Raw genomic sequence first — 13,537 nt, forward strand, 5'->3', positions numbered from 1 at the left:
AAAGCTGCACCAGATGTATTCAATTTCCATTAACAATTTTAAAAACCCGAGGAGTGGCTGGTGGGTTTGAACCGCCAGCCTTCTGGTTAGCAGTCAAGTGTCTTAGCCACTATGCTACCAGAGCTCCCTTATACAAATATAAACATTGTATAACTGTGTAAAAAAAAAAAAGCTGCACCAGATGTATTCAATTTCCATTAACGATTTTAAAAACCAGAGAATTCACTAAGATCTCAATGCAATTATCCTCACCTTCCTCTCATCAGCAGACAATACTCTAAATCGAAGTATTCCTTCTTTTATTATGTCTGCTTCATCTGAAAAGTCAGGATTGCCAGACAAAATATTACTTCTGTTTTCTTCCAGCCACATCTGGAACCCAGTCTTTGGCCTAAAATAGTAATTAAATGGTAAAAATTTATATTTAAGACATAATTTAAAGCATCTTATTTTTCAAGTTAGTAATTAACCATTAATCTTTACCTACCTATATAAAGTATAGGAGACACAATTATACTTGTAAATATTCATATTACACCCATTTCTCATTTATCAACATGGTTAGATTTCAAAGACCAGATTGTTATGTGAAAATGGAGGACAACCTTATCAGATCACAGAATGGAGGCTGACTACATTATTACATAACTGCCAGTGACATCATTAGATAAACTGTCAAACCACTGAGAATCATGGCCCAGCCAAGCTGACATATAACCTTAACCATCACAGCCAGCATTACTCTCGCCTTGCACATCAGCATTCGTTTCTGCCAAACATATGTCCTTAATGCCCAAAATAGCCAAGTAGTACATTTTTCACTATTGTTGTAAATGGGAAATGTCAGATAATGAGATAATCGTTAAGTGAGGAGTAGGTGTACTTAAGATTGCCTGGTAACTGCAAGATTAATGAACTGAAAAATCCCTTATAATATCAATTCAAAATGATCATTCACATTAGTATTTTCCTAGTAACTATACCTGCCATAGGAGCTCTGGTAGCATAGTACCTAAGGCACTTGACTGCTAACCAGAAGGCTGACGGTTCAAACCCACCAGCCACTCCTCAGAAGGAAGGTTGGGCAATCTACTTCCACAGTGATACCGCCTCGGAAACCCAAGGAGGGGTCGCGATGAGTCAGGTCTGACTCGACAGCACATAACAGCAACAACAATACTTGCCATACTTTCAACTCTTTTAAGAATGTAGACAGGCCCGAGGTCGGCAATGTCACTTGACCCCTCTAGCTCAGGCTCTTTCTCTACTTCTCAAACAAGCTATTTGAAACTTCACGACTTCTCTCAAATCCCTTACCTATCACCTAGGTCTTTCCCTGAATCATCGCTATGTAAAGAATTGACATAGCATATTTATCAATTTTATTTGATTTCACTTCTGACACAGATTGTCTTTAAGTTCCAAGTGAAGACTTTATGCAAATATTTAGCATTTACTGTGTACTTATTATCTGCCAGGCACTTTTTAAACTCCTTACATGCATGTTGTTGTTGTTATATAAGCTCCTCCTTATATGCATATCCTCATTTAATGTGCAACAACCCTATGAAGTACATACAATTAATATCTCCATTCCATAGATGAGAAAATTGAGGCTTGGAGAGACAAAATAACTTACTCCAAATTACACAGATAGACCTGGGATTCAACAGATAGGCAGTTCGATCCCAGAGTCCTCACATTTTTAGCCCCCCACCTATACTGCCTCCCACTGCACTGCAGCTCTCAACAGGATCCTAAATAACCAGTCTACATCCATATAAAAAGTAAGTGGCATAATTACCAAGGGAAAATGTTTCTGAATGGAAACAAAAACACAGGATATAAAACTGTATCTCTAATATAATTCCATTACGTATGTAATCTTAACTTCATTTACAAGAATTAGAAAGAAAATACCACCTCTGTGAATAACTAAGTGATTTTTGTCTTTATAAGCATTTTCCACTTTCTTTAAATTTTAGAAAAATAAGTTATTAAAAAATATTAATAGGACCCCTATAACCACTTGCCCAATTTCTAAAAATAGATAAATTCCAAGTAATCTTCTTAATGTAATCTTACTTCCAGAAAAATAATAGAACAAAACTAACAAAAACCAATGCTAAACAAAAGGTTCTTGAGTTTCTAAAAATTAATATACATTTTAATCACTGTTGGGGCAATGTCACAGGTCTAGTAACAGCATGCAGTTTCCTTGAATGTCTCTAAACAGGTGCATTTTTAGGGGCGAAAAAAAAAATTACGATTTAGTGTATCATCCAAAACAAACTCCCTGCCATGGAGTCGATTCTGACTCACAACAACCCCACACTGGGTTTCCAAGACTGTAAATCTTTACGGACGCAGACTGCCTCATCTTTCTTCCATAGAGCAGCTGGTGGGTTCGAACCACCAACCTTTTGGTAAGCAGCCAAATAAATGCCTTAACCACTACACAACCAAAGCTCCTTAATATATCAACATTTGTTTTGAATTTTCCAGTTAAATAATAGAAATTCCTTAATGACATTTGAGAAAGTAAGTTTTCTGCATAGCCAATTGAGAATATAAAATGTTGAATTATCAATCTTCTTAAATAAAATTTTCACTGCTTAGGATTTAAATAGAATTCAGTACAAAACAGAGAAATAAAAGCCATAAAAGCTGTGGCTTTTATTTATGTTAAACTGGTTAACATAAAGTTACTAGTATAATGAGATACTAAATACTAATGCTAAAAATGAAATGGTGACTTCTCCAATTTAACCAATACATTTAAAATAAATCTAACATAGCAAAGATATGGACAAACAAGAGGTCTCATACTGCTGGGCTGTATAAATCAATATAACATCAGTGCAGAAAAATCTGTCAATATCTTCTGGAATTACAAGTGTATATTAACTTGAAACATACAGAAATCTATCTTATAACTATATTTGAGAAATGACATATATGAGAAATGACATTCATGTAAAGTTATTCACTGAAGTACTGTTTGTATGAGCAAAAGATCAACAACCACCTTTTGCTTACCAGTAGAGACATGAATTATGATATATACATTACATGCAATGTAAGAAGATTAAAGTAGTTCTTTACGTAATAACATGATATGATCTGTAGAAGCTATCACAATGTGTACAGTATGCTACTATTTGTGTAAAACTAAAAATACAGACACATAGATATACTTGTGTGTTTGTTTATATATAGAATAATTCCAAAACACCTAAGAAACTTGTTGCAGTGACTGTTTTTGCAAAGGGGAACTGGGTATTCACCAGGAAAGAGGCTTACTTTTCATCACATTTTTTTTTCTATCTTTTGATTTCCTCCCATGTAAATATATTTTCTTTTCCAAAACAAAACAAAAAATGAACTAAAAAAATATGGAAACTTAAAAAAACATAAAATATTGTATCCCCCCAAAAAATATAAATACAATTTATGAAAGCTTATTTTAACATGTGAATCATAGGTCCTACCTATTATTATACCTATTTTACAGAGAAGCAAACAGGAGGCAGGAACTTGTTCAAGGTCACCCAGCTGGTAAGCAGTGGAGCTCATATTCCAACCCAGGTAGTCAGGCTCTGGAATCTGTTTTTCTAATAATTGTGCTATAATGCCACTCACTATAAGTTATTGATTAAAAAATCAGAAATATACTCCTTCCTACCCTTAATAATCCTGGGGTAAGGACTATCCTTCTCAGTACCCACTACTTAAAAGTTACAAGTGTTCTGAACACCCACCATCAGTACTAATGTATTATTTTTAATAAGAGTTGTGTAATTTTGTATTGCTGCTACTGTTAAGCATTTTATCAGGACGACATATTAAGAACACTAAATTTCTACATGTACTGACTTTTGGTTTTCTGTGTTTTGAGGAGACACAGCTGGGGTTTCAGATGATGAGTTTTTTGGATTTTCTTCTTTCACTTCATCAGTCTTATCAGCTTGGGAAGTTCTTTTTTGGAAATAGGATGCTGCAGATGCCTGAAAAACAAACATGAGCGTTGCCACAAAACTTTTATGATTCTATAAGTTAAAGGCAGTGCAGTGTAGTAAATTACTTAGTATGGCTTTTCTACCCATAAGTCATTGTAAACTCAGTGGTGGAATGAGCAACTGAGGAGCTCCTGATTGTAAATGTTAACCACCTGGGTTATTTCTGTTGGGCGTAGCACAATGCAATGTTATGGGAGGCTCACTCTCAGGTGCTTAGAATTCTGTTGTTATGATTGGTTGGTTTGGCCACTCTGCCAAGGTCAAAAAGAGGCCTCCTGGAGGCAGAACTCTCTCTGACTGCTGGTTGAGGAAGACATGCTGCTGAAAGAAACACGTGCTGCTGGGAAAGAGACGCAAGAGACACGCATTGCTGAATAAGACACCGAGGGACATGCACTGCTGGGAGAGAGACTGTGAGAGACTTGGCTGAGAGACATCGGGCTGGGAGAGAGACTGAGCGTTTTTCCTGAACTTCAATTGTAGCCTGGTGCTTCCCTAATAAACCTCATAATCTGTGAGTTCTGTGTGGCCACTGCAGAGAATTATCAAACCCAGGAGAGAGGTGGTGGTACTTTGGGAGGAACAGTTGGTGAAAGGGCTGGAGGGAGGCAGCATGTCTGGCCATGTAGGAATAGGCCTTGGGCTATTGATGGTGATTCTGTCTTCTTCTTGTGGGGTTCTAGGAGGTCAGAATATGTGGCCACCTTATCCTTTTTGCAGGCAGGTTTTGAAAAACACAAAGAAATATTTATAATTATTTAAAATTCTTATAATGTGGGAAGTCCTGAGGTTCTTAGTTAAACATGCATCCATACACAAAACCAAAGTGCTACACTTCAAATTTAATGATTTCTAAATGAATAAAATTATATGAAATGGAAAAGTTAAATAACAGATCTATTTCACTGATGACAAAATGAGATCAAATGCTTACTAGAGGAGGCAAAATCAGAATATAGGCAGAAAGACTAGGGTCATTTGTTACTAAAAAAGAACACGCATCACAACGATCCAGGAAGTTTATTAAAAACAAAGATATATGCCTAAGTCCTAGGGTCTGGATATATATATAAACATAAATAAATAAATACAATTTTGCAAATTAGGTTCTTTGATAACAATTTTTATACATATTGTTCCATGCCATGGTTACAATTTCTACAATGTGTCAGCATTCTCATCATTTCCATTCTGTTTGTTCTGTTTCCACTGATCAAGCTTCCCTTCTACTCCTTGCCTTCTCATCTTTGTTTCTGGGCAATGTTGACCATTTATTTGGTCTCATATAGTTAGCTGTTTAAGGGAGCACATTACTCACTGGTTATAGTGTTTATAGCTAATTTATAATTTGGCTGCAAGGTGACCTGCAGAAATAAGGGTATATGTGTTTTAAAAAGCGACCAGATGATTCTGAAGCAAAGCTAGAACTGAGAACCACTGCCCTACTAGACCATCACGTATAAACAACTAGCACTTCCTGTCCTTGCCTGATACAGCAAATAAACTGATATCTAACAAGCAGATTACATGTAGTTTACTGCAGATTGGGATAGCTCAAAGAGTACCTGCTTAGACTTTGGCTTTGGAATCAGAGGCTTTATAACTGGAGACTTTTCATTATTTGCAGCTCGGTTAAGTGCAGTGGATTTCTTGGATGATTTGTTCATATTGTCTAAAATATTAGTTGAACGTGCTGTATTCACCGAAATGGCTGGCTCTTTAGAATTGGCTGATATCTAAAAAGCAAACTAGTCTTAGCATTTTATGTTTAAGGAGAAAAAAAATCCCAAGAGATACTTATTTTTCTTTAAAATTTAAAGTTTGCTTTATAGTCCTACCTTTAGAAATATCACTACTACATGTGGCACAATCCAAATTAAGACTGATGTGCATTAGTCCCAAAATACCATATCCTCCCCCCAAAACAGTATCTTTCAAAACCACAGGTACTTCGAATATAAGCAGAATATATAATTTTTGGCCTAAGGGTGAACTAGTGCTTTCTCCTTCTCTTCGCAATCATCTGCTTTAGTCTTTAATGCCTCCAGATCTGAGGAGGGACATCTGGTTATTTAGGAATATTCCTCTCTATGAAGATGTCTTTAAATAACAGAAAATATCACTGGAAAGAGTTTACCTTGAAGGGGTTTGTTCGTCCTTGGTTGCTAGATATAACTGCACCTTTCGCAAGCAAAAGAAACCCTTGCTTAATATTGCTTATAATAGTAAATAGGTAATTTTCATATATATTACATGAAAATAAATGTATTTCCCAATTTTAAAACTATTAACAACTACAGATGACCTCCTTCCTACTTCCAAGACAGAATAAAAGTTATTAGCTAGGAACTATCCCAATTTGCCACTATGAAACATACATACCCAGTATCTGTAGATCTACTCTTCCTCCTGCTCCTGGTGCCTTATTTTAGCAAAAGTTAATTCTATTTGTACTCTGGATTCTACCTCCCTCTGCTTTCTCAAAAGCTATCAATGATTCCTCTACCCATCTTTGACTTTTCTCTCTGATTGGCTCAAGTCTCTCAACCAAAATAAATAAATAAATAAATAAAATAACAAAAGAAAACCCTCTCCAACCCACATGCCCTCCAGCCACCATTTTCTCTCACTTCCCTATAAAGCCAACTTCTAAAGACCTATCTACAAAGCTGTTTCCACACTGTCCATATGTTCCTCCACCCAAAATAATATGGCTTCTAGCCCCTCTACCCTATAGAATCTGCTCTTGATAGGGCCCCCAATGACCTTTGTGGACAATGTGGTGTATACTTTTCAGTTATCACGGTTATGTGACCTCTCATAAGCCTTCCACATCACTGATTGATCCTTTTTCTGGATACTCTCTCCTCTCTTGACTTCTGAGATGCCACATTTTCCTGGCCCACCTCCTTCCTCTGTGGGTTCTCCGTCTCATTCTCCATGGATGGCTCCCCCTCCTCCTCTATCTGATGTTTAAATGTTAGGGCTTCCCTAGGCCTATGCCCATTCTCCTCCTTGCTGTATAGCCTCTACCAATGGTTATTCACCCATGCTATACTTATGCCCATGATTTCCATTTTCTATCTCTAGGCCAGACTCTTTTCTAAGTTCTTGGTTTAAACATCCAACTGCCTTCATGACATTCCATTTGATTAGAAAGAAATTCATCATCTTCCTATCAAAACGTACTTCTCCCAGTGTTTCCTGACTCAATAAATGGCAACATCATTGAAGCTAAAAACTACTCATGCTTCACAGATGAACACCCATACTCTCTACATTTTCCTGATAATTGTCTCTTCAATTCTTCCCATTCTTTGTACCCTCAGCAACACCACTCTAACCCAGGCCACTATTCAATCTCAGTTGGACTACATCAGCGGTGTCATTATATCCACTCCTCCTTAGCACAACATGCCATGCCATGTACCTGCTTAAACACTACAACAGATTCCCTGTGATCTCACAATAAAGTTCAAAAGCCTTAATATGGCCTACACAGAGCTGCAATATTTGGCTCCAGTCATCACTTCAAAAGCATCCAGTACCACTTTCCCTTTGCTATCTATGCTCTTCACACATACCCTTTTTACAGTCTCCTAAGCCCAAATGCTTTTCCCCTGTCCTTGCTCCTACCCACCTTTGCTTAGCTGACTCCTATTCTTCATTTAAACACTTGCTTTCCTAGAAGGTTTTCCTTGGGGTCTGAACTTGCCCCTGACCAGTGACTTGATTATAGCTACCTACTATATGCTCTTTTAATACTCTATACTTTCTGAAAGTTAACTTTTACCAAAATTCTTTATGAACATAGTTTAAAAAGTCAAATGGTACCATACGCTAAAAAAAAAACAAAACAGAAAACCCAGCAACCCTCTTCTCCAACCTTCTCTATCTCCTACCTCATGCCCTATAGGCAGCTGTTTTCTTTTTTTAAGCATAATTTATTTGTTGTTGTAATTGAGTATATACACAGCAGATATTTACTAACTCAACATTTTCTATGTGTACAATTAAGTAACACTGATTACATTCTTTAACTTGTGCAACCATCCTCACTCTACTTTTCTAAACTGTTCCTCTCCATTAACATAAAATCACTGCCCCTTAAGTTTCCTATGTAATCTCAAGTTGTCAATGTGATACCATATAGATAGCTCTTAAAAAGCACAATGCTCAAGGCAGACATTCTTTCTTAATTAAGCTGGGGTCTTAAAAGCTTGTAAGGAGCCATCCAAGGTACTGCAATTGGTTTCTTTGTCTGGAACAACAGAGGAAGGAGAAGAGTCAGGAACAGGTGGACGATATACAATGTGTGGTTAACTATCTCCATGAACAACTGCCTCCTTTAGCTATGAGACCAGGAGAACTGGTATCCAGCCAGCTACCGTTACTTGAATGTTCTGATCAAGGATTCCACAGAATAATCCTGATCAGAAGGGAGGAAATATAGAACAGAATGCCAAATTCTCATAGAATCCATACTTTCTATAGCCACTGAGGCTGGATGAATCTGTGAAACTATAGGGCAACTACCTTCAACTCCTTTTAACTGTTTCTCCAGCATCCTGCATATCTCTTTAGGAATACTCAGGAACTATATCATTGTATGTTTAATACTTGTCTTCCATGCTGGGATCAATCAGGCATGTTTGCTTGCCTCCTTTCCCCTTATCTAGCCAAAGATGACATGTAAGAAGCACTTAATACATTTGTTAAATGACCACAGTTTCACAAACATCTCTGATTAAAATAACAGGTATACTTGAAACATACCAATCTAAAGACTACTTGTAAAATTTGCTCGTTATTACAAATTTACAATTATTTCTCACCTGACTTAATAGTTGTCACATCAGAGGAATTTGTACTTTTGGAAAATGGGTTCTGTCCTAGAGAATAGATAAGATAAAGCAATACAATGTAAATGGGGAGGACAAAGTCACCTTCTCTGTTCAACAATTAGACCGTAAAGGTGGTTCAAAAACTATGGGTACTGATATTCCTCAGCCAGGTAAAATATGGAAAGCCACACCCATGGCACCCCTCATCATTTATTCCCTTGAAAATGTATCTCATTAAGCTTACGTATTTCTGGGTTTTTTTCTACTTCATCAAATTCCCCACTATCTTCTGCATCTTCTTCAACTTGATTTTTAAGCCTCGGCTGGCTCCACTCTGAGGCAGTATTATAATAACTAAAAGACAATAGAATTACTCAACAGAGAGCAATGCAAAGACCAATTTAATATTCAGGATACTAAAAGAAAACTCCAGCAACCTTAGTATTTTTTTTTCTCTTACCCAGCATTGAGCTTTTTTCTGAAATCCTCTTCTTCCTCTTCCTCCTCCTGGGTCACTGACAATTCAGCTGCCTTCTCCATAGCCAGTTCACTAAGTCTTTGGGCCAATATTAATTTCCGAGAACGAGAAGCGTATTTAATGGCTAAATTCAAAGCATTTTGGGTCATCAGATCAGCAAGTTCCACACATCGAAATTCCCGCTCCAGTTTACAAGAAAGCTAACCAAAAAAACAAAGGAAAAAATTAAATCTCATTAAACAAGTCTTTTGAAACTAAAAGACACTACTGATAAAACTAAGAAAATGGTTTTCTAGATACTGTACATCATTAGTTCTAAGATGTACATTTTTACATATTTTAACATCTCTGAATTTGGGTTGTGTCTTACAAATGATGGTGGGTCAGCATTTAATTGATAGTATTTTTTTTCTGTCTCAGTGGCTCAAAAACCCAGTTGCTGTTGACTCATTCTGATTCATGGCGATCCCATGTTTATCAGAGTAGAACTGTGCTATGTAAGGTTTACAATAGCTATTTTTTTTAGAAATAGATCATCAGGCCTTTCTTACAAGATGTTTCTGGGTTGACTTCAAACCTCCAACCTTTTGGCAAGCAGTTGAGCATGAACTGTCTGTACCACCCAGTGGCTTAAAACTAAACCAAATCCATTGCCATTGAGTTAATTCCAACTTGTAACAACCCTTTTAGGATAGAGTAGAACTGTTCTATAGGGTTCCAACACTATAATCTTTAAAGAAGCTGACTGCCTCATCTTTTTCCTGCGGGACAGCTGTCAGTTCAAACGATTGATCTTTTGGTTAGCAGCTGAATGCTTTAATCACTATGCCACCAGAGCCCCAATAGTGGTTAGATTCAATGAAATATGGCATTAACATTTCAAGAAATTAATTGCAAGGAAACCAAAAAACTTTCATAAATTCAAAGGTGGTTCTCTCAAATTTGTTTCCAGCCCCTGTACCACCCCCAAAAAGAACAAACCAAAAACCCAATCCACTGCCATTGAGTCGATTCTGACTCAGAGTGACCCACCATTGGCTTTCCAATGTAAATGTAAAATGTAAATCTTTACACAAGTAGATTACCTCATCTTTCTCCTGTGGGCTTAAATTACCAACCTTCTGGTTAGCAGCCAAATGTCTTACCCACTATGCTACCACAACTCCTCCAAAAAAAAAAAAGACATAGGGTAGGAAATTTAAAAAACAAGTTGTAAACAAATCAGTTATTACTTTGCCAAGAATGGTACACAACTGCTACTAAGTAAATTTTGTTGGGGGGACCTTACAATATAAAACATAGGATACTCAAGATCTCTTAGAAAACACTGATTATTTTTCCTTTTGGTACGAATTTTGGCAACCTAACAAAGTACGAACTGAGGAAAACTGATCACCTGAATCCTATTAAGGGTCTCACAATCCATAGGATAGAAGGATTACTATTGTTACTTAAACATCATGTTTGCTCAATCAGCATGGATGCTTTAGTCACCTTTATTTCCTTGTTACATTCTCCACTATCACTCATCCATAGACATTAATTACATTTCAATCAGGGTGGTAGTCTGCCACAGGGAATGTATAGAAATGAAAGGGGATTGTTTGGTTCTCACACTGGCTCCCCAAAGCTATCTTTTCCAGGTGAGAAACACTGCTCCAAAGGAAAAGTGCTAAGGTGAAACAGTAAATAAATCAAGTATGTTTCTTCAAATGTGTTACAAGAAGTATAAAGGTTGCTAGTTCCTGGACCACACATGATACTTTATAAAAGAAACAAAAATAATTCCATAAAAATTAAAATTAAAAAATATTAAATTCAAAGCAGTGTTGTCTAAAGGTGACAGTTTTTGCTGGTTCTGATTCATTGTGACCCTATGCACAACATAATACTGCCTGGTCCTGCATCATCCTCACAATTGTTGCTACAGTTGAGCCCACTGTTGCAATCACTTTGTCACTCCAGCTAGTTGAGGGTCTTCTTTCTCTTTCCTGACTCTCTATTTTTCCAACCATGATATTCTTCTCAGGGACTGGTTCCACATGATCACATGTCCAAAGTACATGAAACAAAGTCTCCCATCACTGTTTCCAAGGAATATTCTGACTGTACTTCCTTCAAGACAGATTTGTTCATTCTTGTGACAACAGTATAGTGACAACAATGTAGTCAATATTTTCCCCATCAATAACATAACTGAAGGAGCTCTGGTGGCCTAGTGCCTAAGGCATTTTGACTGCTAACCAGAAGGTTGGCAGTTCAAATGCACCAGCCACTCCTCGGAAGGAAGAGTGGGCAATCTACTTCTGTAGACATATCACTTTGTAAACCCAAGGAGGGGTTGCTATGAGTCAGAACCAACTTGACGGCAGTTGAGTTTGGTTTGGTTTTGGCATAATTCAAATGTATCAATTCTTGTTCGGTCTTCCTTATTCATTTACTATCCAGCTTTCACATGCATTATGAGGTGATACAAAAATATCATGGTTGGGTCAGATATACCTTAGACCTCAAAATGACATTGTTGCTTTTGGACACTTTAAAGAAGTTTTTTGTCACAGATTTGCCCAATGCAATAGGGCATTTGATTTCTTGACTGTAAAATGTAAATCAATGCTTCTGTGGGCATTGATTATGGATCCAAGTAAAATGAAATTCTTAACAACTTCAATATTGTCTATGTTTATCACGATGTTGCTTACTGATCCAGTTGTGAGGAATTTTGTTTTCTTTACATTGAGGTATAATCTATACTGAAGGCTTCAGTCTTTGATCTTCATCAATAAAGGCTTAAATCCTCTTCACTTTCAGCAAGCAAGGTTGTGTCCTCTGCATATCAAAGGCTGTTAATGAGTCTTCCTCTAATTTTGATGTCTTGTTTTTCTTTATATATCCCAACTTCTCAGATTATTTGCTCAGTATACAGACTAAGTAAGTATGGTGAAAGGATACAACCCTGATACACACCCTTCCTGATTTGAAACCATGCAGTATCCCCTTGTTCTGTTTGAATGACAACCTCTTAAGTCTATGTACAGGTTCCTCATGAGCACAATTAAGTGTTCTGGAATTCCCATTCCTTGCAACATTATCCATAATTTGTTATGATCCACATATTAGAATGCCTTTGCATAGCCAATGAAATACACGTGTATCATTCTGGTCTTTGCTTCCAGCCAAGATCCATCTGACATCAGCAATGATATCCCTCATTCCACATCCTCTTCTGAATACGGCTTGAATTTCTGGCAATTCCTTCTCAATACACTGCTGCAATCATGTTTGAATTATCTTCAACAAAATTTTACTTAATAATTGTCTTATTAAAAATACTGTTGATAATTTCTGTATTCTGTTGGATGACTTTTCTTTGGGATAAACACAAATATGGATCTCTGCTAGCTGGTTGGCTAAGTAGCCGTCTTCCAAATTTCTTGGCATAGATAAGTGTTTCCACCATTGTATCCATGTGGTGAAATCCATTTGTTGCATCATTTGTTGGTATTCTGTCAATTCCTGGAGCCTTGTTTTTCACCAATACCATCAGTACAGTATGGATTTCTTCCTTTAGTACCATCAGTTCTTGATCACATGCTACCTCCTGAAATAAAATACTGACCAATTCTTTTTGGTAGTGACTTTAGTGTATTCCTTCCATCTTCTTTGATGCTTCCTGAATCATTCAATATTTTATTCATAGAATCCCTCAATATTGCAACTTGAGGCTTGAATTTTTTCTTCAGTTCTTTCAAGTTGAGAAATGCTGAGCGTGTTCCTTTTTCATTTTCTAACTTCAAGTCTTTGAAAATTTCATTGGAATACTTTCCTTTGCTTCTCAAGCCACCCTTTGAAATATTCTGTTCTTCACCATCTCTTCCATTAGCTGCAGCAGAACAGCTAAAACAAATGGCAGAAAGATGACCGTAGTGACTCAAAACTTTTGCAGACGGAGGTTATAATTAGCCCTGTGGTCCTAGATATCACTTTCCCTTCAGAACCCTTTCCCCCCCAACGTTAAAAATGAATAGTCTGGACCATTTGCTCTCTCAAGAAATATTCAGTGTATACCATGTATTGAGAGGCCCCTGAGTGGTGCAAACAGTTAAGTGCTGGGCTACTAATCAAAACGTTGGTGATTTGAACCCATTCAGAGATGCGTTGGAAAGGCCTGGTGATCTGTTTCTGAAAGGTCACAG

The 13,537-nt window shown here is 37.0% G+C and overlaps 1 protein-coding gene across 1 annotated transcript in view; it reads right to left on the reverse strand.

The window, feature by feature from the left end:
* Nucleotides 1–13,537, reverse strand: part of WDHD1 (WD repeat and HMG-box DNA binding protein 1) — a 127,164-nt gene that overhangs the window by 27,952 nt on the left and 85,675 nt on the right. Inside the window, exons 18-24 of the mRNA XM_042781987.1 lie at nt 9,324–9,541; nt 9,108–9,217; nt 8,855–8,911; nt 6,157–6,200; nt 5,585–5,755; nt 3,877–4,007; nt 253–391 (exon numbers count right to left, since the gene is read on the reverse strand). Of these exons, the coding sequence (XP_042637921.1) occupies nt 253–391; nt 3,877–4,007; nt 5,585–5,755; nt 6,157–6,200; nt 8,855–8,911; nt 9,108–9,217; nt 9,324–9,541 (870 nt within the window). The remainder of the gene's footprint in view (nt 1–252; nt 392–3,876; nt 4,008–5,584; nt 5,756–6,156; nt 6,201–8,854; nt 8,912–9,107; nt 9,218–9,323; nt 9,542–13,537) is intronic.

This window comes from Orycteropus afer, unplaced genomic scaffold (assembly GCF_000298275.1).
Source record: "Orycteropus afer afer isolate SDZICR_OR568_19922 unplaced genomic scaffold, OryAfe1.0 scaffold00214, whole genome shotgun sequence".
Lineage (NCBI taxonomy): Eukaryota > Metazoa > Chordata > Mammalia > Tubulidentata > Orycteropodidae > Orycteropus > Orycteropus afer.